At 39.3% G+C, this 25,553-nt stretch overlaps 2 protein-coding genes across 2 annotated transcripts in view; one reads left to right on the forward strand and one right to left on the reverse strand.

Annotated features, from left to right (window-relative positions):
• LOC307132659 (uncharacterized protein) overlaps nucleotides 1–15,516 on the forward strand; it is a 29,839-nt gene extending 14,323 nt beyond the window's left edge. Inside the window, exons 18-36 of the mRNA XM_079827122.1 lie at nucleotides 1,414–1,506; nucleotides 2,111–2,203; nucleotides 2,346–2,438; nucleotides 2,578–2,670; nucleotides 2,809–2,901; nucleotides 6,341–6,634; nucleotides 7,804–7,907; nucleotides 8,167–8,225; nucleotides 8,318–8,454; nucleotides 8,631–8,822; nucleotides 10,564–10,764; nucleotides 10,861–11,031; nucleotides 11,254–11,435; nucleotides 12,161–12,331; nucleotides 12,567–13,955; nucleotides 14,129–14,170; nucleotides 14,263–14,325; nucleotides 14,412–14,499; nucleotides 14,584–15,516. Of these exons, the coding sequence (XP_079683248.1) occupies nucleotides 1,414–1,506; nucleotides 2,111–2,203; nucleotides 2,346–2,438; nucleotides 2,578–2,670; nucleotides 2,809–2,901; nucleotides 6,341–6,634; nucleotides 7,804–7,907; nucleotides 8,167–8,225; nucleotides 8,318–8,454; nucleotides 8,631–8,822; nucleotides 10,564–10,764; nucleotides 10,861–11,031; nucleotides 11,254–11,435; nucleotides 12,161–12,331; nucleotides 12,567–13,955; nucleotides 14,129–14,170; nucleotides 14,263–14,325; nucleotides 14,412–14,499; nucleotides 14,584–14,645 (3,620 nt within the window). The 3' untranslated portion in view covers nucleotides 14,646–15,516. The remainder of the gene's footprint in view (nucleotides 1–1,413; nucleotides 1,507–2,110; nucleotides 2,204–2,345; nucleotides 2,439–2,577; nucleotides 2,671–2,808; nucleotides 2,902–6,340; nucleotides 6,635–7,803; nucleotides 7,908–8,166; nucleotides 8,226–8,317; nucleotides 8,455–8,630; nucleotides 8,823–10,563; nucleotides 10,765–10,860; nucleotides 11,032–11,253; nucleotides 11,436–12,160; nucleotides 12,332–12,566; nucleotides 13,956–14,128; nucleotides 14,171–14,262; nucleotides 14,326–14,411; nucleotides 14,500–14,583) is intronic.
• Nucleotides 15,517–16,392: 876 nt separating this feature from the next.
• On the reverse strand, nucleotides 16,393–19,093 carry epgn (epithelial mitogen homolog (mouse)). The gene is made up of 5 exons (XM_079826603.1): nucleotides 18,832–19,093; nucleotides 18,645–18,737; nucleotides 18,213–18,333; nucleotides 17,656–17,808; nucleotides 16,393–17,501 (listed from the first exon to the last, which is right to left on the reverse strand). The coding sequence occupies exons 1-5, from the start codon at nucleotides 18,866–18,868 to the stop codon at nucleotides 17,447–17,449; spliced, it is 459 nt and encodes a 152-aa protein (XP_079682729.1). The 5' UTR covers nucleotides 18,869–19,093; the 3' UTR covers nucleotides 16,393–17,446.
• Between the last annotated feature and the right edge of the window lie 6,460 nt (nucleotides 19,094–25,553).

The raw sequence follows: 25,553 nt of genomic DNA on the forward strand, positions 1-25,553 counted from the left end.
GGCATCCACACGGAGAGGAAGATCCTCGGAACTGTCAGAGGAGGATCGGGAAAGTGCTGCAGCAGTCCCGAAACCCTCTGACAAGTCCCGCTGTGAACCCCATGATCTGCGACGCAGAGCCACCTCAGCGACCGCGGGTCCAGAACCATGGGGCTCACGAGGCTGGCCGGCCTCATCAAACACGGCCAGCTGAGAGCGGAGCACCCTGAGCGTCAGCTTCTCGCAATGATCGCAAGCGGCTCCCTCGAGAGCCACTCGAGCATGCTGAACGCCCAGGCAGTGCACACACAGCAGGTGTGTATCCGAGCCCGACATGTAGCGAGGGCAAGGATGCACACACTGCTTAAACTCTCTCATTTTCTCTTCCATTCTCACACACTTTCACTCTGACAATACAACAATAAATAGCCAGACAGTTTTGTAACACAGAGCACTATGCTGAAGAGCATTAACTGCCGACATTACGTTCCAGCTCCCCTTTTATACTTCCGGGTATGCCGTCACAGTTACGTCATCACGCACGCCAATCGGATTGGCCTAGTTGTCATTCTGACTTCAGATTCGCTAGTGCTAAGGGAGTATCCCCAAAGTGTCGTCTCGATGCAGTGCGAGTTCCCTCGAAAGGGAACCTTCAGAGATGCATTTATCACTTACCATGCGTACTTATTGTTCAGTAGAAATTGCCAGGAGAAATTCATTACCTCTTTTTGGTTTTGTAGATGTTACAAGCCATTCAACCCTGATCCCAAGCACAGCTGACCGTACAACAATAACAAGTGCTCCAGTATCTACTCCAACAGTGGAAACAAAAAGTAAGTGGTCATATAATTTTAATTACATGGTAAGTCACCAACAAACTAAAATCTTCAGAGATGTGTTTAGCACATACCATTTTTAATGTTTGTTCAATAGTTGCCAGAAGATATTCATTAACTCTTTTTGATTTTGTAGATGTTACAAGCCTTTCAACCCTGATCCCAAACACAGCCAACAGTACAACAATAACAAGTAATCCAGTATCTACTCCAACAGTAGAAACAAAAAGTAAGTGGTCCTATAATTTTAATTACATGGTACGTGACCAGCAACTAAAATCTTCAGAGATGTGTTTAGCACACACCATGTTTAATGTTTGTTCAGTAGTTGCCAGAAGATATTCGTTACCTCTTTTTGATTTTGTAGATGTTACAAGCCGTTCAACCCTGATCCCAAACACAGCCAACAGTACAACAATAACAAGTGCTCCAGCATCTACTCCAACAGTAGAAACAAAAAGTAAGTGAACATATAATTTTAATTACATGGTACGTGACCAACAACTAAAATCTTCAGAGATGTGTTTAGCACATACCATGTTTAATGTTTGTTCAGTAGTTGCCAGAAGATATTCGTTTCCTCTTTTTGATTTTGTAGATGTTACAAGCCGTTCAACCCTGATCCCAAACACAGCCAACAGTACAACAATAACAAGTGCTCCAGCATCTACTCCAACAGTAGAAACAAAAAGTAAGTGAACATATAATTTTAATTACATGGTACGTGACCAACAACTAAAATCTTCAGAGATGTGTTTAGCACATACCATGTTTACTTATTGTTCAGTAGTTGCCAGAGGATATTCATTACCCCTTTTTGATTTTGTAGATGTTACAAGGCTTTCAACCCTGATCCCAAACACAGCCAACAGTACAGCAATACCAAGTGCTCCAGCATCTACTCCAAAAGAACAAACACCAAGTAAGTGATAATATAATTTTATTTACATGGCATCATCACCAACAACTAAAACCTTCAGAGATGCATTTATCACTTACCATGCGTACTTATTGTTCAGTAGAAATTGCCAGGAGAAATTCATTACCTCTTTTTGATTTTGTAGATGTTACAAGCCATTCAACCCTGATCCCAAGCACAGCTGACCGTACAACAATAACAAGTGCTCCAGTATCTACTCCAACAGTAGAAACAAAAAGTAAGTGGTCATATAATTTGAATTACATGGTACGTGACCAACAACTAAAATCTTCAGAGATGTGTTTAGCACATACCATGTTTACTTATTGTTCAGTAGTTGCCAGAAGATATTCATTAACCCTTTTTGATTTTGTAGATGTTACAAGGCTTTCAACCCTGATCCCAAACACAGCCAACAGTACAGCAATACCAAGTGCTCCAGCATCTACTCCAAAAGAACAAACACCAAGTAAGTGATAATATAATTTTATTTACATGGCATCATCACCAACAACTAAAACCTTCAGAGATGCATTTATCACTTACCATGCGTACTTATTGTTCAGTAGAAATTGCCAGGAGAAATTCATTACCTCTTTTTGATTTTGTAGATGTTACAAGCCATTCAACCCTGATCCCAAACACAAATGACAGTTCAACAATAACAAGTGCTCCAGTATCTACTCCAACAGTAGAAACAAAAAGTAAGTGGTCATATAATTTGAATTACATGGTAAGTCACCAACAAACTAAAATCTTCAGAGATGTGTTTAGCACATACCATGTTTAATGTTTGTTCAGTAGTTGCCAGAAGATATTCGTTTCCTCTTTTTGATTTAGTAGATGTTACAAGCCGTTCAACCCTGATCCCAAACACAGCCAACAGTACAACAATAACAAGTGCTCCAGCATCTACTCCAACAGTAGAAACAAAAAGTAAGTGATCATATAATTTTAATTACATGGTACGTGACCAACAACTAAAATCTTCAGAGATGTGTTTAGCACATACCATGTTTACTTATTGTTCAGTAGTTGCCAGAAGATATTCATTACCCCTTTTTGATTTTGTAGATGTTACAAGCCTTTCAACCCTGATCCCAAGCACAGCTGACCGTACAACAATAACAAGTGCTCCAGCATCTACTCCAACAGTAGAAACAACAAGTATGTGATTGTATCATTTTGTTCACATGGCGAGATTTTAGCCTTTCCACGGGGTCAATCCCGACAGACCTCCCATTTGTTGTTACTGACGTTGTGCCCTGTCAAGTTCTCAGATGAGTTAGGTGGTTCATCTCAGGCAAGTTTCTCATTTGAGGCTAGAGAAGAGGATGAACTGTCGATTGCAACATCGGGTGGCCTTATGCCTTCCCACTCTGAAGACACAAATCTTCCAATTCTAATTGGAATCTCACGTTTGGGTGTGGAGTCTGATGCAGAGTTTGCAGACATGCTTGTCCAAGCTGCTGCGAACATCGGGCTGGAGTGGAATCCTCCACCCTGTCCCAAGTGTTTATGGCTGGATTATTTGTATCTGCGTTCGGAGCGTGACTCAGTGCCCTTCCTCCCATAAATGCATGAAGAACTTGCAAAGTCGTGGAAGGCACCTTTTACTGCCAGGGCCCGCTTTATGACCTTCCACCCTCACTACCCTCGACGGAGGGGAGGCCAGGGGGTATACGAAGGGTTTCCCAGGTGGACCGTGCCATTGCGGTGCATTTATGCCGGCAAAGGCTTACAGTGCTGCTGCCATGACTATCCTGCAGGTCCATCAGACCACAGTTCTAAAAGAGCTGCACGAGGGTAGTTTTGAGTCTGGATTAATGCTGGAACTGCGCTCGGTGACTGACTTTGCTCTCAGAGCAACAAAAGTCACGGCATGGGCTCTCGGTCGGTGTGATGCCCAGGAACGCCATCTCTTGTGGAGATGGAGGTCGACAAAGTTCACTTTCTTGACGCTCCCATCTCACAGTGTGATAAAGACAAGCGATAAGAGCCCCAAGAAGTCTTCAAATCATCCCTGAGATGGGTGATCCAGGGATGGCGGCTGCTGCTCTTCCTCAGGAGACGGTGAGCGCACTTCTCCTTCCCCCGGTGGTGGGACGGATGGAGAATCTTTTTTTCCCCTTTAATTTTTGTTCCTTTGCTCATCCAAGTGGCAAGGGGACTCAAGTTTTCAAAGAAAATCCCTGGGTCCCTGGGTCACATCTCCATCACCTCCTCATCTCCATCCATGACTCATACAAAGCCCCAGTTTGTCAAGCACCCACCCAGGTTCAACAGCATCCTTTTTACGTCAGTGGCAGGCAAAGACGCCTCTTGGTCCTCTTGGTAAAGAACGCAATAGAGCCTGTCCCTCCAGCCGAGATGAAGAAGAAATTTTAAAGCTTTGACTTCATCATACCAAAGAAAGGCGATGGATTATGATCTATGATCTTAAACCTGCGAGTTTTGAATCAGTCCCTGCACAGGCTCCTGTTCAAGATGTTGACGAGAGACACAGAGGCGCTTTGACAAGCGTTCACATTCTCAATTATCTCAACGACTGGCTGATTCTAGTTCATTCTCGAGATCTATTGTGTGGACACAGGGACCTGGTGCTCAACTCAGCCAAATGGGGCTTCAGGTCAACGGGGAAAAGTGCATGCTCTCCCCAGTGCAGAACATCTCTTTTCTCAGAATGGAGTTAAAATCATCACTATAACGGGACATCTTACAAACGAACATGCCCAGTTAGTGCTGAATTTGCAGAATTTTCAGTGATTTCAAAAACAATTTCAGAGGCTGCGGGATACGTCGTCCTCTGCTGCCTAATGTCTCTCAGGTTGATGCATATGAGACTGGTTGTAAACTGTCTTCAGACTTGGTCCCAAGATGGGCATGACGCCGCAGTACACTTCCCGCTGATCTGTCGCAGTACTTTCAGCCCTTGGACATACCTTGCATTTCTATGGGCAGGGGTTCCCCATAAAACAAGTGTCCAGGCATGTTGTCAGAACAGATGCGTCAGAAGTTGAGCTGGGGCTCTGTTTAAAACGGACACGCAGCCTCAGGATAGGAGCTTGACTGCTTTGGCTTATCAATTGCTTTGAGTTGCTAGCAGTATTGCTGGCTCAGAGGTTTCGGCCATTGATCCAGGGCAAGCGCGTGTTGGTCCGGATGGACAACAAAGCAACTGAAGTAGCTGCATTCCAGGTAAGCTTAACCATGCAGTGGACACACTGTCATGACAAGTGATGCTTCAGAGAGTGTGGAGTCTCCACCCCCAGGTGGTCCAGCTGATCTGGAGTTGATTCGGCAAAGCAGAGTTAGACCTGTTCCCTTCCCAAGAATCTTTCCATTGCTCGCTGTGGTATTCCCTGACCAAGGCCCCCCTTGGCACAGACGCGTTAGCACACAGCTAGCCCCGGGATATACACAAATATGTGTTTTCCCCCAGTAAGCCTGATTGCACTGACATTGTGCAAAGTCAGGGAGGACAAAAAACAGGTCCTATTGGTTGCGTTATATTGGCCCACCCAGACTTGGTTCTTGGAGCTCATGCTCCTTGCAACAACCCCTCCCTGGCGTATCCCCCTGAGGAAGGTTCTGTCATACTCTCACGTGATTCTGAGACCCCGGCCGGGCTATGTGCCCTAAGCTACCACTACCCCTTTTAGGGATCAAGTGGCAAACTTGCAAGTGCTGCCTCGAGATGAGGCAAACCCAGCCTTATTGTTTCTGTGACCAGTACACACCATGCGCACAGAGCAGCTTTTTGTTTGTTTTGGGGGACAGCAGAAGGGGAAGAGGTTTGCCCATTGGATTGTGGATGCCATTGCTCAGGCTGTGCCATGCCCTTTTGGAGTACGAGCACATTCCACAAGGAGTGTTGCATCCTCCTAGGCTTTAGCCAATGGCAACTCTATAACAGAGATGTGCAGAGTGGCAGGCTGAGCGACACAAAATATCTTTGCGAGATTTTACAAGCCTGTATCTCCCTGTATGTTGTCAGGTGCGAGCACGTAAACTGCAGGCAAGTGGCCGGGTGTACCGCTTGCACACAGTGCCCTGAGGTGAATTCAGATCGGTTGGATGCATTTTGTCATCTGCACCAACTCGTGCTGGACCAAAGCACAATATGTGCGTGCTGTAGAGGTATGTGACACTGACGCAAAAACTAGACTTAATTCCGTGCTAATGAAAATTAAAAAAAACTGAATCACTCCCTGGTCCCTTTATAGCGCACTATGTGTCATTCACCATAAATAACATAAACGTGTGAACAAGCTACCGATTTCAGCCACAGCTTTAGTATCTTTTGTGAGAAAATCTGATGATGAATTGAAGGGACTTGAGGAATTGAGGATTGATCCCTATTGGTGGTATATAGAGACTATACATTTTGAATGCATAATAATGAATCTTTTTCAATTTTTGTCATTGTTTTGGAGCACACTAGCTTTTCTAACTTTATATCAAGAATATTCATACTAACACCCAGAATTTCAGCAGGACTTTAAAAATGTATATTGTTTCAAAATTTACCTTAAGTTTGTGATTACATATTTCATCTATTGAATGTGCAGTTATTTTAATGGAAAAATAAACCCTTTATTCTTAGGTCAATCTACCACAACAAAACCACCAACAACAACTGTACTAACAACAAAGCCACCAACAGCTCCACCACTAACACCAACAGAGCCACCAACAACAATGCCAACAACAGCTCCAACACTACCATCAACAGAGCCACCAACAACAAAGCCAACAACAGCTCCGCCACAACCACCAACAGAGCCACCAAAAACAATGCCAACAACAGCTCCGCCACTACCACCAACAGAGCCTCCAACAATAAAGCAAACAACAGCAAGACCGGTAAACACAATACCAACAACAATACCAAAGTTTGGTAAGTACCGATTACAATACTTTATTGTAAACTCTAGAAGAGCAGCAACTAAAATAAATCTAAAGACAAAAAAGTTTTCTCCATTATGCATGTTATAAGCATATATAATGCTTGAAATTAAACAGATTTCTGAAATTAAAATTGGGTGCTTATAGTGGTTGGTTGGTGCACATTTTTTGTTATTGAATATTGATTAATTTGATATCCGTTTTCACACTCAGTTGTCTGACTGTGAATCTTAACATAGTTGAGGTAAATCTGGCAGTCACAGGAAATATCATAATCTAAGACAACCTTTTTTGTGTCAATTTTGAAGTTTTGCCTTTGAGCAACATACAGAAGCATCATATAAGCCATATTCTCTAGCAAAAGTGTTAAAAACTTACTTCAACGACTGGACTGAAATGTTGTATGTAACATTTTTGACCATAATCCTGAGTGGGTATAAGGACATGATATTGGGGAAAAAAACATATTCAATCAGTTTCAACAGCTATATCTATGAGATCAATATGGCTACCCCAGGCCAATAAGGGCATTTTCACACCTTGATTATTTGGAGTGGTTGTGTTGGAATCTGGCAGGGTTTTTTTCTCCAAAGAGCCCCTCTTCATCTTAAAATATCAATTAATTGCGAGAATGCTGTGCTAATATATTGTGGCGGGAGGAGCAAATGACAGACACAGTGGGTGTGGCGTTAAGCATCAGAAACATAAAAATGTCCAAAAAGGAAAGGAAGTGTCCAGGGTGGGTTGTCAGAATAAACAGGGGATCTGATGTCCCTGTGCTGGGGAATCGTGAAGGAGGGGCAGTGTTCAGTGAGGATGAGTCCAGGTAAGGGGATGGGGCCTGGCAGCCACACACACTCCCACTCTGGTCCGGGATGCGAGGGGTGGTAGCTTGAGATCTCTAAAATGGGGCATGAACTCCAAAAGTGGGCAGAACCTACAAAATGGGGTGGGGTCTCCACGCGCAAAGACTTTTACCATTGGCTCTGGCTTCAGTCAATCCCCCGTTAGCTTTCCCGCGAGCCGTCCCAGCAGTTTTAAGCAACAATGGTTGTTTGCAAATCCTAGTTATAACTTATGGACTAATGTGGTTATGGTCTTTTCATGCTTTTAAAATCTGCTTGTATCAATATTTTGTTATTGTTTTTTCTTTCACTCCAGTAAAACGCCAGATATCACTTTCAATAGACGAGACTTTTGATGCAAGCCTGATTAACAAGGAGAGTGACAAATACAAGAAATACAAATCAGATATCGAGAAAGCAGTAAGTGTTAAATAAAAACATCTTGTACTAAATGCAATTTGAATGAAATATAATCAATGTTCTTGTGTTAGGGTATTAATTCAGTCATATAGTAAAATTCCCATGTATATTTAAGAGACTGTAGATGTAGATGAATGTAAAGAGAAAAGTTCTTGAAATTTTAACACTTAAAAACAAAAACTGTAAAAATTGTATTTTAATAACACAATATTAAAAGAAATAGATTTTAACAATTCTGACACGGCTTTGTCTCATGTAGATCCATAACAGCTACAAGGATGTAAAAGGTTTCATTTCTGCTACTGTCACTGGCTTTAGGTATGATATTTTTCCAAATTTGACATGGTCATTATACTTTTGTTAGTTTAAATGTATAATAGACCGTTTATCATGTTTTTGTGTTTGAGCAGGTCTGGAAGTGTGATTGTAGACTTCTCTATTATATCAGCTGAGGTGATACCGATTTCTGGGGATATAAACCAAGCAATTTCAACCAACATGGATAAGCTCAGTTTCAAAGTTTATCTAACTTCATTCGCTGAAACTGGTAAAAGATTATGCTGTACCTTTCTTTAAAAAAAATATGCTAAATAATGTCAGATATGCAAGATGCAAAAGACATGTTATTCAATAACATTTCAAAATCTGTATTTTTTTAAACATATATTTGTAATGTATGCTTCTTGAAACTGTAACATGTACATATCTATCCATGCGTTCCAGATAACACAAACCTGCGATCAAGAGATCCTGTTTTTCCTGAACAAAATATAACACTCTCCTGCCCTGCTACCAACCGTCTTGGAAATGTAGACTGGAAATTTCAAGGAGATAACATACAGCCAAGCAGTCATTATGTGTTCTCTTTAGATCATCTCTCCCTCACAGTTAATAGTGTTACCATCAGTGATAATGGTGAGTCTTTGCACCCATGGCAGATCAAAGCTACTGAAATATATTTTAAATGATCTAATTTGTGCTGGGTAAACATCTGTATCCAGATTTCAACAGAACAATAGCATAAAATATAAACTCAGTGGCACCTCCATAAAGATCATTATCAATTAGCATTTCTGCAAATCCATTAAATAAATGCATATAGTTGTGCCAGTATATTTATTTTAAAATGTATTCTCCAAAACGAAAAAAAAATTGGATGCTGGTTAAGAAGTCAAAATAAATGTAAATATTTTTGTTAAAAAAAATGATCCTGTCCTAAACAGGAGAATGCTTGTATATACTGCTCCGGGTGTGTGTTGACGGTGTGTGTCTGTTCAATACTCACTGCTGCATGTGTGCACTTGGATGGGTGAAATGCAGAGCACAAATTCCAAGTATGAGACACCATACTTAGCTACACGTCACTTATACTTTTGTTTTCTTATATATATTTTCTTATATATACACTTCAAAGGATTTTGACACAGCTTGCCCTGTTTTTAAAGTGCATAACTTGCACTGTACGGTTGTATCATTATCTGTACATGTTAGACAGTCATGCAATTATTTCCATTTTGCATAAAGGTCCTTGTCTTGATAACAAGCATGTCTCCATTAAACAGAACATCAAACAGAGAGAGCACAACAGAATAGAAGCGCAAAATACACATTCTGCTAAAATATTTATTGTTAGACATTAGATTTAGGTTTAAAATTTGACTGTCGATGCACAGCCATTTTCAGATCTCTCCAGAGATCTTCAATCGGGTTCAAGTTTGGGCTCTGGCTGGGCCACTCAAGGACATTCACAGAGTTGTCCCGTAGCCACTCCTTTGCTATCTTGGCTGTGGGCTTAGGGTCGTTGTCCTGTTGGAAGAGGAACCTTTGCCCCAGTCTGAGGCCCAGAGCACTCTGGAGCAGGTTTTCTCTCAAGGATGTCTCTGTACATTTCTGAATTCATCTTTCCCTTGATCCTGACTAGTCTCCCAGTTCCTGCCGCTGAAAAACATCCCCACAGCATGATGCTGCCACCACCATGCTTCACTGTAGGGATGGTATTGGCCAGGTGATATGCGGTGATATGAGGCCTGGTTTCCTCCAGACATGACGCTTGCCATTCAGGCCAAAGAGTTCTATTTTTGTTTCATCAGACCAGATAATTTTTTTTCTCGTGGTCTGAGAGTGCTTCAGGTGCCTTTTGGCAAACTCCAGGCGGCCTTTTACTGAGGAATGGCTTCCATCTGGCCACTCTACCATACAGGCCTGATTGGTCAAGTGCTGCAAAGATGGTTGTTCCTCTGGAAGGTTCTCCTCTCTCCACAGAGAAACGCTGAAGCTCTGTCAGAGTAATCATCGGGTTCTTAGTCACCTCAGTTTGGCCGGGTAGCCAGCTCTAGGAAGAGTCCTGGTGGTTCCAAACTTCTTCCATTTATGGATGATGGAAGCCATTGTGCTCATTGGGACCTTAAAAAAAATAATTCTGTACCCTTCCCCAATACAACCCTGTCTCGGAGGTCTACAGACAATTCCTTTGACTTCATGGCTTGGTTTGTGCTCTGACATGCACTGTTAACTGTGGGACAGATAGACAGGTGTGTGCCTTTCCAAATCATGCCCAATCAACTGAATTTACCACAGGTGGACTCCAATATTGGCCATTTTGGGCGTCAGCCAATCTGTTTTAACCATTCTCATGTCTTTGAAACTGTTTTTGTAGGTCGTTACGAATGTTTGTACAATACAAGCACAGGGCCACATATTACTTGGGACAGGATTGACTACATTAAGCCATATCCTAGCATGCAAGTACCTACTGATAAGACATACAAATGTGAAGATAAGCAGGTTGACCTCGTCTGCTGTGTGAATGCTGAGTACTCCATACAGTGGGTGCAGGACAAAAAAATGCTGAGCAGCAGTAAGTATTTATCAGAAATGGAAACAGAAATTGGATTTTTTTTTTTAAGTAGTAGCCACATCTGTGATGTCTTTCATCTGCATCTTGTATTTCCAGAAATTGATTCACTGAAATGTATTACACAACAGTTTAATATCTCGAGTGCAAGTTCATGCGGAACAAAACACATATTAACCTGCAAACTGGACAATAAAGATCTACTTGGATTCTCCTACAGCACAAGGGCTGTGGAACTGGTTGTTTATGAACCTCTAACCCCAAACAGCCGTAAGTTCAAATTCTGTTTCCACCAATTCCGTCGCTTAAATTTACAGGGTCCAGAGTACCATAGATGTGGTGCCTTAGTGGTGTACATTAGTGGTACACGCTTCCATTCCCCTACAATGATGACTCTTGACCAACAAGCTATCATATAAACTTAAAAATATTACGTTTTATTTTTTGAAATCAGTTAGTACTATATACATTATTTTCTGTCTCTGTTCATAGCTGTCATGTGCTTTGATGAAACGTTTGGTTTTGGGAAATTTGGTGACCCGCCTAAGGTGGGAGACTGTGAGAAAAATCAAGTTGGCTTCAAAAAAGGAGTGTGTCAATCCGATGGCTTTTGGAAAACTGTAAAGAACAACTGTGTTCTTCGTGTCATTGATGCACTGGAACAGGAATCAAAGGTTTGCTTTTTAGTTTTACTACCTTCCTTGTAGCTTTTAATGCACAATATGTCTATTGCCCGTGCATCAAAATACCAGTTATTTGGTGTAAAATTTTAGAGAAACACAGCTTCACATGTGGTGTAGAAAGTTTTTTTTCCACTCAGAAATTGCTAGTGAATTTCACAAATGATTGTAAAAGTAACATGTTGCATTAAATGTGAAATTCTGAAATAGAAAGACAATAGTATTTTCTTGTAAAACTCCAATAATCACTGTTTTATTTATAATTTCGAAAAAGTATTTTTTAAGTGTATCCATTTTTGTAAATATTTGTAAGTTGAGTAGATCTGAAAGACGAAATCGGGAAAGTGATATTTGTTAATGACAATTATCGAGTCCAATTTGATACCCAATTTTCACCAAAAAAAAAGCCATTTTGGGCATCGGCCATTTCGAATTTTATCGTGCTTTCATGCTATATTTTACAAACACATCAAAGTATCGTTATGAAACTTGGTATGTGTCTTCAGCACCATGCCTTGAAGGTACTGAAACTATTTTGGGGCAGCGCCACCTTGTGGTCAAAAGTTATAATAACATTTCCAAAAATGCTAATAACTTTTGATTAAATTAGCCTATTATTTGTTAATGGCATTGCTCAATCCAGGAATTCAGACTTCAATTGCAAAATACAGCAAACACCTTGTTTGCTTAAACATTGTTTTTGTTTTGTTTTTCAAAAGGTTGTAGATCCTGAAACTTTATCAGATTTTGTGATTAAAGTGAACAATGTCACCACAGTCAATAGAGGAGACATAGTTCGATCTCAAGCTACAGTTTCGACAATTGTGGGAATACTAAACAATATTGCAGATGCCTCTCAAAATATTACGCTGGATGAAGTTGTGGTAACGGTAAGCTAAAATGTACTGCTGTCATAGTTTTCCTCTTGCATGACTGTATTGCTGTAGTACTATTTAGGCCACAAACTAGTTGACATGAGCTATGAATCTAGTACTTTTACATTTTATTTAGGTGTCTTTTTTTAAGAAGAGAAAATGCTCAAAATGAGCCTCTAATATGTATTTTTAGGTCATCTAAATGTGATGCCTTTTAACATTTTCCAATCTTACATCATTTATCTTACAGAATTTCCTCAATGTAGTGGATGCCATTTCATCAGAGACATCGAAACCTGTATGGGTAGAGTTAAATTCAAATGGCGCAAGCCAAGGCAGCAGCTCTCAACTCCTGAATGCCATTGAAAATGTTATAAAAGCAACAGCATTAGACAGCAATTTCAACATAACGAGTCCATCCAACTCATTCCTGTTCAAAAAAGTAACAACATCCATAGACTTTAGGGATGTATTAAGGCTCAACTCAACAGCTGAAATATTTGTCCCAGATATTACATCCACTCATAAAAATGTTACAATCACAACAGTGGCCTTTTCTACCTTGGGCAATGTTATGCCTGCAAGAAATAGTACAGATAACCTAAATAAGACTGAAAATGTCATCAATGGACTCATTGTTATAGTGAATACAAGCACACCTATCAACAAAATCGAGCTGAGCTTTGAAAAACGTAGTAATTCGGTAGCTCGAAACAATAATTTGGTAAACTTAGGGAACCCTCAATGTGTTTTCTGGAAATTTAACCTTTTTAATAGCAGTGGAGGATGGGACTCAACAGGATGTGAGGTCATACGGATAGACGGCACTGTCACTTGTCACTGTAATCACACCACTTCATTTTCATTATTGATGTCCCCTTATGCTCCTGAAGATCTTGCCTTGTCTGTCATTACGTATGTTGGTGTTGCTATTTCGATAGCCAGCTTGGTTGTGTGCCTGATCATCGAAGCGATCACCTGGAAGGCCGTATCCAGAAACCCTACGTCATATGTTCGTCATGTAGCCTTAGTCAATATTGCTCTTTCTCTCCTGATCGCTGACATATGCTTCATTATCGCAGCTTCTATTGCAAAGCCCGGAGAGAACTATATGAACTCGTGTAGTGCTGCAGTGTTTTTCACCCACTTCTTCTACCTGGCCCTCTTCTTCTGGATGATGGTCTCAGCCCTTCTGCTCCTCTACTGCACCACTGTGGTCTTCTCTCAGATGTCCAAATCGGTAATGATGGCGGTTGCCTTCATAGTGGGCTATGGCGCACCTCTCCTCATCTCGGTTATTACCGTCGCCTCCACCGCCGGAAGTAATAAATACGTCACACAGAATGGAACATGCTGGCTCAACTGGGACCTTTCCAGGGCCCTTCTGGCTTTTGTCATACCAGCTCTGGTCATCGTGGTTGTCAATATTATTGTTGTGATAATAGTTATAATGAAACTGCTCAGGAGGGGAGTGGGAGAGAGCAACAGAGATGAAAAGAACGTCTTGATGGTCATTCTCAGATGTGTGGCCATTTTGACACCTCTCTTCGGCATCACATGGGGTCTCGGATTGGGCATTATGATCCAGCCTAGAGCTTTGGCCATCCACTACTTGTTTGCAATCTTCAACTCCTTCCAGGTATAAATGTTCTCTAAGATTTCAATTTTCGACATCGATTCATTTAAAGATGTATTCATGGTTAAGTAGTGAAGCTCAATGATCTGGTGTTGATTACCACAAAAATGACACATTATTACAGTTTATCAGAAATAAACATCAACTAACTCGTATGGCCTGTTCACTAATTTCAGGGCTTCTTAATATTGGTCCTTGGAACACTGATGGAAAAGAAGGTAAGAGCTAAGCTTCTTGCTTTATGGGCTGTGCTTGACGTTACGTTCTAAGTATTTGTTGTCTGAGATACTTGTTTATTTATTCCCACCAGGTTCGGGAGACACTTGCAGCGAAATTGAGAATCACTAGACTCACTGGAGCCCGTGGCGCATACGTAAACACATTTCTCTCATTTGTTTCCCTCAAGTTTTTCATGCAAAAACGTTTATTTGAAACACAATGCCATCTTTCCTACTATAGAATTTCAACTCTGGAGGCCATCCCTACAGTTCTTCCAACCGAACGACTCTTACAGATGTTTTCAACACCATTTTGAGAAGAGGGAGGAGTAAGTCGAATGTCAATGCACTGTATGTTGATTTTCTGGAGCATTTTGCCTGACATTTTAATGTAATAAACTTGTGTTTTACAGATGCTGGGGCAAACTCCTCCCAGAACTCTGGTGTAGCATCAGACGATTTTCTGAATGCTTAGCTGAACAGATGGCTTAATTTCCTGTTCCAATGCTTCTCTAATGCAGTCTACAACTTTTATTGAGTGTTTGATTTCTGTCTTGACTTCTTTAAGTACAATTATTTTCCGAATGATACACCTTGAATATTCAAATTAGATTTATTTTTTGTGTGTGTGTAGTGTACACACTGTTTTATGAAAACAGAAATTAAATTCTGGTTTCTGTTTGAACCCTGTTTAGTGTACCAACACTTTACTTTGTCCTTCCTCTCTAATAAATCCAACAATGAAAAACCTTGTTTCAAATGTCATTTTTAGGGGTTAGGGGTCATCAAGCGTCTTGATTATTTTGGGGGAAAACATGGTTTGAAAAGTTTTTCTTTTTAGAAGAGAGAAAAACGTGGAGCTTTTATTTTGCTGCTGATTACCGCTTCCACTTCTTCAGGTCATGCGTATGTGTGGTAACGCAATGCTGTTTTATCATATACATTATTTGAGTGTGTTGAAAGTTATGTTATAATGCTACTCTGTACGTTCGCTTGGCGGCTATTAGACACTTGTTCACACTGCAGTAAGCTAGATCGATATTAGGCTTGGTACTCGCAGTATATCAAGAAAACTTGATTTAAACAATATCACTAACTGTGTTGAGATATATAACAATCATTAGTTTTCTGTCGACGAATGTATCCAATCTAATAAAATAATATATTTAAGTGTTGCTGGTGTTTCCATGGTTTCTACAAAATAAACCCATTTAAGCCCACCAGCAACTATAGTTGCTGCAGTCTATAGTTGTCATTTATAGTAGTGTATAGAAAGTATTTTTCTAGATATTATCCATGTTTTATATCTCAATGACATGCAAGCACACAACCAAATAAAGGATTTCAAGAAAAAAAAAAAAGGTATTAACTTCCTTCCTGTCACATGAGGCTGCCAACTTCCTACCCCTACATCCAGGAATCATAGCGAAGGCAAACCCCAAAGAAAGGTTATTTTCATGTTACTAATATGTATTTTTGTTGCCATATATATATATATATATATATATATATATATATATATATATATATATATATATATACACACACACACATAATCATGAAGGTCTCTAGAATCATCCATCATCATCTTACAACAGATCTATAGTTTTTTGTATACTTAGTCAAAAGTCCAAGAGGCAAGTTGCCGGTGGGCAAATGACTTGTATGGGGAAATGGGGTATACTACTGTAAGTTAAGGTTAATAAATCAAGGTTTTTGGTCTTGTTTAGTGCTTTTTGCTTTCATATCCCACCTAAAACATAACTTTAAATGACATACTGTACAGTAGACCTTAATTTGATAGGGAAAAATATCATATTTTAATATATTATGTCTTGTGAGGGGTAAAATATTGAGGACCTTTTATCCACTTTGGATGCGTTTCATTCTAATCGGTCAAGGACCCTAATTATTTTTTTGACTAGTAGCTTGATTCCATTATAATGTGGAAATTGAGACAAGTATTGAGTTTACATTATTATATGAAATCACCTACTACAGTCAGCCATTGAATACTATGGGACTATGTTATTTTTTTGTTATATAGATGTAATTTTTTCGTCATTCTATTTATTTACTTTCTTTTAACTTTTTGATACACAATCCCCTGTTGGGGCAACTTAATGGCAGCACTTTGTTTTGCACTATGTTCCACCACTTTAAGACAAATTTGTTTGTTGTGTTTTCATATTCAAAAGATTATAAGATAGATGCAGCTTTTTGGAGTTTGCATCGAATGTTCTTCGACATTTGTACATAATACATTTATTTATGAATAAAGATTGATCTGTTGAAAGCAGTTATTTTGAGTTAGATGCCAAATATTCTCCTCCTATTCAAATTTGACATTGAAGGGGTATACACATATGAACATATTTTCCCATGCGATTTTCAAGAAGAAGAAAAAAACCTGGGGAAAATAAATGCAGAACATGTTCACATCGGAAACTAACATGACTATGAAACCTTTCAGAAAAATGTAATGGGTTAAACCGGGTAGCACGGGTCATTGATAGGCGACACGGTTCGTGTTCTGGTTAAAATTGCTTATTTCTCTGGATTTAAACATTCTTTGAAACATTTGGGATAATGTAAGTAGCCTACACAAGTCAACAAAATATATAACACTGGTCTAGTGGTTTTGGGGTATTTTAATCCAAAAATCGTAGGCTACATTGTGCCTTTATGCAACAGTCATTTCAAACAAAATACATTTACATTTTTTTTTTTTTACAAATCTGTCAATAAATAAATATCTTATACAAATACATTACTACGGTTTAGGTATTATATTTAGCATTATCATATGCAATAAATACCTATGTGTGCTTACACAATATATTCATTATTGAGGCAGCGCATGACATAAATAGAAATTATTCTGATAAACAGAAATTCATCTGAGTAATAGTTCTACATGCAGTTTTTCCTTTTAAACATTTTAAATAAAAGTAAATGATAAACAATGTGCATGGTCACACTTTACAATACCCATGTTACAGTATAATTGCAATTAACACTGAGAAATATTACTTTGTTGAACAACCTGCATTTTCCAATTGGGATTGCTATTGTAATTTAACATTAATGTGTCATTCGCGGATCACGGAGAACGTAAAGTGTATTATTTGCCATTCTCGCTCTCTCCTCTAGAGGGTGTCGTGCCTCTACGTCATAGTCTGGCCTGTCTTGCTTGAAGAGTCTGACTTGATGTTTCGTCCTTCTTGATATATTGGTCCTAAATTTAGGAGCATTAATTATATCTCACTGAATAAATTAAACCGAGTTCACAGAGCCACAGTTCTTGTATGGTAGTGATGACTTTCGACACCTGTGAGGCACAAGAAAATAATATTTAATCATACAGTGAATGTTTCGATAATCTTTGATAGTTACGTAATAATATTGCAATTAAAGTATAAAATTGCATTAAACAATCAGTAAACAAAGCTTTGTTACTTGTATGATAAAAGACTCAATTTTACCTTTTCTGTAAGCAGATGTACATCAGTACAATGATGGCTCCCAGTAATAAAAGTACACCACAGCTGATTCCTATGACTTCTTCAGGACTTGAAAATATACGGGTGTATAAAAGTAAATGTTCACAGCGCATACCACTGTACGGCTTGTCGCACCTAAATACAGGGGAAATTATGTTTGTTAGGAAGGTCTCGGGATGCAGGAATCCGTCATTTTGAATACAATAAAAATGGCTTGTTGACTAGAATTATTGTCTTTACACTGAGTTACATTTTCACTCAGAAATTTCTCAAACAATCAAACAACAAATCACTGACATCTTCAAAGATCGATTCCTAGTAAAAAAAAAAAAAAAAAAATCAAATTTGGGTGGGACATTTCCAAAGGAACATCCCATTTTGTAAATATCTACAAGGCTTTATTTACATCACAGCCACAACCCAAGCTTAGCAACTTGCTAGTTTGCTAATCAAACAAACATGAACCAGAAAATCAAGGGTTCGTCAGGTTCAAATTATGTATCATTATAGAGGAACTGTTTTTTGGTGGCTGGTCTCACCGGCAAATGGGGGTGTCCAGTTCAGTCGAGTAGGAACACACACCGTTGAAACAGTATCCCTTATGTTCTGGACCGCAGGGACCTTGAATAGCCAATATTCGTGGTTGCTCTCCACTGCCTACTGATAGACACACACCCAGACAGTTTTACTGGATAAGCGTGAAGGAGTGTGAGTTTAACTGATAGGTATTCAGACTTGTGTCCACATGCCAAAGAACCTGCATTCTTAGCACAATGCAATTTTGAAATGACATGTTTGCATATTTCCTACACTACAAAGTTCTAATAACAGATTAAACAGTCTTTTGAACAATTTAGCACCTGAAATAATAAGACTACATAGGAATACATGTATAAAGCAGGTCTTTTAATAATATTTCACAATATTGTTTAAAAAAATTAAATGTTTATAATCTTTTTAGGGGTACTTACCAGTATGTGTTGTGTTGTATTGGAGCACATCATCTGAGTTCTCCGTAGTGTCTCCAAGTCCAGAGAAGAGGACTAACACCATCAATCCAAGTACTGATGGGAGTTTGAAGAACACATTGAAATAATGTCCCCTTTATTACAATTGTTTGTAAGCTCCTTGTGTTATATAAAGTATATTCTTACTCACCCTGGTAGTGCACACCCCTTTTATCCACTTGTGTCATGCTGTGGCCCGAGTACAGAGTGGATTTGACTGGAGATTCTGGGTCTGCTCGGCTTTCGTCAAACTTCTGCTGCTCTCCAGAAGTGGTTTTTCCTCAGTTTATATCATCCTTATCCTTTTGTGCGTCACTAATGGTAGCCAATCATTTAACAGGTTGCAGGAAGTGCAGTGATGCAGAGCCTTTTAACCATACCTGTATATTGCTCCGCATCACTTCCTGGTCCACAGGCAAGCAGCGTGCACAGACGTGTTTTTGCCCCCATGTGTTTTTTCTTTCATTGACCAAAGTATTTGCTGGCAGCTGCAAAACCACATTCTTGACAAGCTGCTTATTGTCACAAGAGATATTAAAGAAAATCTAATAACATATACAGTCAAAGTATCAGTCTTCTGACTGTCTATTACCCTCCTGTCCCATAATGAAAAGACAGGGGTATTTATAAAACAAAATTTAAAAAAAGCATCCCATTTTTCTGTTTTTCTGTTTCTGTTTTTCTTCTATTAATTACAAATAATTAATTAATTAATTTATATCTTTCTAAACACTGCAGTCTACATTATATTTGATTGTAACTAGTAATTAGACGTCATATTTAGCTGTTGGACAAACATACGGCTAGGTTACACATCATTTCCAAGACCCTTGGATCAATGAAAAAATATATATTTTTTAACTGAAAATCAGTCATTTATTATTTTAAAGCATTTATGTGGGAGGACGCAACGATGAAACAAATATTTTAATGATTTTGGAAGATCCATTTCAAGATCTCACCGGCAAATTGAATGTTAAGTATCACACAAGCCATGATTCTAAATTATTTGCATAGAGATGGTCTATGGTAGAAGCGATTTCCCAACTTCTAATTAAAAAAATATAATAATAAAAAAAAAAACTATAATCAGATGAGTATTTGATGTGTTCTTTCATTGATACCATTTGGTACATTATTCATTGCAAGGTTTTCAACAAAAAAAAGTTTTCACCCAAAAAAGAAAATTCTATCATCATTTACTCATCCTTATGTTGATCAAAACCTTTCTTCTGCAGAACACAACAGATATTTTGAAGGATGTTGGTAACAAAACCGTTTTTTTATTGGCTTCCATTTTATGGACTATATATACACTCACCTAAAGGATTATTAGGAACACCTGTTCAATTTCTCATTAATGCAATTATCTAATCAATCAACCAATCACATGGCAGTTGCTTCAATGCATTTAGGGGTGTGGTCCTGGTCAAGACAATCTCCTGAACTCCAAACTGAATGTCAGAATGGGAAAGTAAGGTGATTTAAGCAATTTTGAGCGTGGCATGGTTGTTGGTGCCAGACGGGCAGGTCTGGATATTTCACAATCTGCTCAGTTACTGGATTTTCACGCACAACCATTTCTAGGGTTTACAAAGAATGGTGTGAAAAGGGAAAAACCTCCAGTATGCGGCAGTCCTGTGGGCGAAAATGCCTTGTTGATGCTAGAGGTTAGAGGAGAATGGGCCGACTGATTCAAGCTGATAGAAGAGCAACTTTGACTGAAATAACCACTCGTTACAACCGAGGTATGCAGCAAAGCATTTGTGAAGCCACAACACGCACAACCTTGAGGCGGATGGGCTACAACAGCAGAAGACCCCACCGGGTACCACTCATCTCCACTACAAATAGGTAAAAGAGACTACAATTTGCACAAGCTCACCAAAATTGGACAGTTGAAGACTGGAAAAATGTTGCCTGGTCTGATGAGTCTCGATTTCTGTTGAGACATTCAGATGGTAGAGTCAGAATTTGGCGTAAACAGAATGAGAACATGGATCCATCATGCCTTGTTACCACTGTGCAGGCTGTATCATGCTGTGGCCCGAGTACAGAGTGGATTTGACTGGAGATTCTGGGTCTGCTTGGCTTTCGTCAAACTTCTGCTGCTTTCCAGAAGTGTTTTTTCCTCACAGTTTATATCATTCTTATCCTTTTGTGCATCACTAATGGTAGCCTGTATATTGCTCCATACCTGTATATTGCTCCGCATCACTTCCTGGTCCACAGGCAAGCAGCGTGCACAGACGTGTTTTTGCCCCCATGTGTTTTTTCTTTCATTGACCAAAGTATTTGCTGGCAGCTGCAAAACCACATTCTTGATAAGCTGCTTATTGGCACAGGATATATTAAAGAAAATCTAATAACATATACAGTCAAAGTATTATTTTAATTGTTAAATCTGTCTTCTGACTGTCTATTATGACACTGGTGGTGTAATGGTGTGGGGGATGTTTTCTTGGCACACTTTAGGCCCCTTAGTGCCAATTGGGCATCGTTTAAATGCCACAGCCTACCTGAGCATTGTTTCTGACCATGTCCATCCCTTTATGACCACCATGTACCCATCCTCTGATGGCTACTTCCAGCAGGATAATGCACCATGTCACAAAGCTCGAATCATTTCAAATTGGTTTCTTGAACATGACCATGAGTTCACTGTACTAAAATGGCCCCCACAGTCACCAGATCTCAACCCAATAGAGCAGCTTTGGGATGTGCTGGAACGGGAGCTTCGTGCCCTGGATGTGCATCCCACAAATCTCCATCAACTGCAAGATGCTATCCTATCAATATGGGCCAACGTTTCTAAAGAATGCTTTCAGCTCCTTGTTGAATCAATGCCACGTGGAATTAAGGCGGTTCTGAAGGCGAAAGGGGGTCAAACACAGTATTAGTATGGTGTTCCTAATAATCCTGAGTGTATATATATATACAGGTCTATCTCAATAAATTTGTGGAAAAGTTCATTTATTTCAGTAATTCAACATAAAAGCTGAAACTAATATATTATATAGACTCATTGCATGCAAAGCGATATATTTCATTTTATAATTTTAATGATTATGGCTTACAGCTTATGAAACCCCCAAAATCAAAATCTCAGAAAATTTAAATATTGTGAAAAGGTTCAGTACACTCTCAGAAAATAAAGCACATAATTGTACCTTTAGGGGTACAATGGCTTGTCACTGGGGCTGTACCCTTAAGGGTACATTTTTGTACCTCTAAGTCAGGGGTAGGCAAGTTCGGTCCTAGAGAGCTGATGTCCTGCAGAGTTTAGCTCCAACCCTACTAAGCCACTATAAAACTCATGGCTCCCAGCATGCATTGCAGCATTAATTATGTCACCATTGTTGAGATTCATATGCTGATTCTTGATATCTGTGTGCGTCAAAACCTGGTTTAATGACCAGGGATTACTGAGCTTGACTGGCCAGCAAACCCGCCTGACCTGAACCCCATAGAGAATCTATGGGGCATTGCCAAGAGAAAGATGAGAGACATGAGCCCGAACAATGCAGAAGGGCTGAAGGCCGCTAGTGAAGCATCCTAGTCTTCCATAACACCTCAGCAGTGCCACAGGCTGATAGCATCCATGCCACGCCGCATTGAGGCAGTAATTCATGAAAAAGGGGCCCAAAGTACTGAGTACATATGCATGATTATACTTTTCAGAGGGCCGACATTTCTGTATTTAAAATCCTATTTTTATTGATTTCATGTAATATTCAAATTTTCTGAGATTTTCATTTTTGGGGTTTCGTAAGCTGTAAGCCATAATCATCAAAATTAAAACAAATAAAGGCTTGAAATATCTCACTTTGCATGCAATAATATAATATATTAGTTTCACCTTTTAAGTTGAATTACTGAAATAAATGAACTTTTCCACAACATCCTTGAGATGCACCTGTATATATATTCTTAAAATATCTTATTTTTGGCCAGTTTCATAGACAAGGTTTAAGCTAGTCCCAGACTAAAATGCATGTTTGAGCTGTTTTAACTGAAAACAACTAGAACTGACATATTTAAAATATATCACTGCCTTGGTTTTGTCTCAAGATGCATATCAGTTTTTTTTCAAAGGCACATTTAAAAAAAGCAACTTAAATGTTTTAATTTATCTAAGGCCTAATCCTGGCCTAATCTTAACCCTGTCTGTGAAACCGGGCCTTTATGTTCTACAGATACAGGTTCTACAGATACAGATACAAGTCATACAGGTTTGAAACAACATGAGCGTGAGAATTGTAATTTTTGGGTGAACTATCCCTAAACTTTCTAAGCTACAAGAACAGTTTCAGTAACACGTTATTTCAATGGTCCACGCTAGACATTCTACTAACAATAAATAACTTTGCTACTACATTTCAACTACAAGTCATTAAAGTATTAGTAGACTGTCTGCTTAATTTTTGCTAACACTTTATTTTGATGGTCTCCCAACAGACATCTTTGCAACTGTCAACTTATTCTACTAACCCTAACAATAGTCTAATGAGAGTTGACAGGTAGTTGAAGAGTTGGCACAAACTACTTTGACATAACTTTAAATTAAGTGGTAACGGTTTACAATAAGGTTTCATTTGTTAACATTAGTTAACTACATTAGTTCACATGAACTAACTATGAAAAATATTTCTAAAGCATTTATTAATCTCAGTAAATGTTAATCTCAACAAATGTGATTAAAATCAAAAGTTGTATCTGTTAACACTAGTTGATAAACCTGAACATGAACTAACAATTGTATTTTTATTAATTAATCTTAACAAAGATGAATAATTACTGTAACAAATGTGTTGCTCATTGTTAGTTAATATTAGTTAACGCATTAACTAACCCTAACTAATGGAACCTTATTATAGTGTTACCAATTAATTTTTATGTTTCACAGCTCAAAATACACAGATCAGGCATAATATTATCTAATATTGTGTTGGTCCTCCTGACCCGTTGAGGCATGGGCTCCACTAGACCCCTGAAGGTGTGCTGTGGTATCTGGCACCAAGATCTTAGCAAGTTGCGAGGTGGGGCCTCCATGGATTGGACTTGTTTGTTCAGCACATCCCACAGATGCTCGATTGGATTGAGATCTGGGGAATTTGGAGGCCAAGTCAACACCTCAAACTCGTTGTTGTGCTCCTCAAACCATTCCTGAAACATTTTTGCTTTGTGACAGGGCTCATTATCCTGCTGAAAGAGGCCACAGCCACCAGGGAATACCGTTTCCATGAAAGGGTGTACAAGGTCTGCAACAATGCTTAGGCAGGTGGTACGTGTCAAAGTAACATCCACATGGATGGCAGGACCCAAGGTTTCCCAGCAGAACATTGCCCAAAGCATCACACTGCCTCCGCCGGCATGCCTTCTTCCCATAGTGCATCCTGGTGTCATGTGTTCCACGGGTAAGCGACACACACGCACCCGGACTTTTGGTGGTGGACAGGGGTCAGCATGGGCACCCTGACTGGTCTGAGGCTATGCAGCCCCATACGCAACAAACTGCGATGCACTGTGTATTCTGACACCTTTCTAACAGAACCAGCATCAAAGGGGTCATGTTGGGTTTAATTTTTTTATACTGTTGTCTGAGGTCAATTTATGACGTTAATGTGGTTTTTACATTCAAAAACATCATAATGAATAAGTAATAGGCTATTTTCTGCCTTGGTTTTGAGGCTCTCTGAAGACACGCTCGGTTTTGATGGGCGTGCCGCACTGAAGACTTGGAAGTAAACGCCCACGGCTAGGATTGGATAAGATTTGCATATTTATTGAGCTTCAGCTCCCCTCAGTACATGTGGGAATTGTTTTGAAAGCGTCTGGAGAAACGCTCACAGGACTCGCAAAATATCTTTATCAAACAAATACAATGATTCATCTCTCATCCACCCGCGATTGATTGGAATGTTATTTTTTTTTTACTTGGCCGGCCCGATCAGTGAATATAACCGCGAACCGTACACACACACGCGCAAGAAAGGAATGTTACTTCACTATTTAAGATAGCCCGTCGGCAGGCCGGTGGTACGTTTTGGTAGCCAGTAGGGCTGAACGATATGGACAACATTTCATATCTCAATTTTCATGCCAGATATCTCGATATCGATACAATACGATATGACTACGTGTTCGGTGAAAACCAGAATCTGAATTAAAATGTGTTTGATTTAAGCCTACATTTCAAAAATTTGTGTCATAAAATGTATTGTTTTTAAGCCTTTCGCACGTACGATCACACAGGTGTAATCAGTCTAGGCTGGTCCCTGGAGCGTATGATCAAGTGCATCACATGATCAACTGCTAAATTCAAATGTTGAATTTAGCCAGAGACAGGTGCGCTCAGAGCGGTCATATATCACAACTTTTCAGTGTTTTCAACCACATACTGTTTATTTTAGGTTTCAAACATATAAATTCACATAAGTACTAAAAAAACAATACATTTAGAGTTTGTAAAATACACATTGTGTAAGTAACTTCAATTTTTACTCTATTCTATTCCCAGTTCACCAGCCACTTACTTTTAAGTATTTCGGGATAAGTGGATGAATTCATGTGTTGTAAACATGGAGGTTTCTAAATCCAACAGATCCGATTCTCTGAACTGCGTCTGCGGCACAAACTAACACAGCGGCGCCCATCGCGCATACAGCTCAACTAACGCGATTGTTATAAAGGTGTTTAAACAAAAATATACTTCCACTTGCATGTATTTGACAATCGGAATATCAGATATTTCATGCCATAGCTAACACATTTGTGAATATTCTGAATAAAAAAGGAAAAAATGACATAAAAGCAGATCATCATTCATTCAGCGCTGTTGCGGTGTGTCACGTGACAAGCAATGACGCGTCA

Source organism: Gobio gobio (genome assembly GCF_949357685.1).
Source record: "Gobio gobio genome assembly, chromosome: 10".
In the NCBI taxonomy this organism is placed as follows: Eukaryota; Metazoa; Chordata; class Actinopteri; order Cypriniformes; family Gobionidae; genus Gobio; species Gobio gobio.

Coding starts and splice junctions, on each gene's coding strand:
- epgn (XM_079826603.1), bottom strand. CDS start 18,868: ATGACACAAGTGGATAAAAGGGGTGTGCACTACCAGG. Junction 18,738..18,831: donor AAGGGGTGTGCACTACCAGG/GTGAGTAAGAAT, acceptor AACTCCCATCAG/TACTTGGATTGATGGTGTTA. Junction 17,809..18,212: donor CTGGACACCCCCATTTGCCG/GTGAGACCAGCC, acceptor CCCTGTATTTAG/GTGCGACAAGCCGTACAGTG.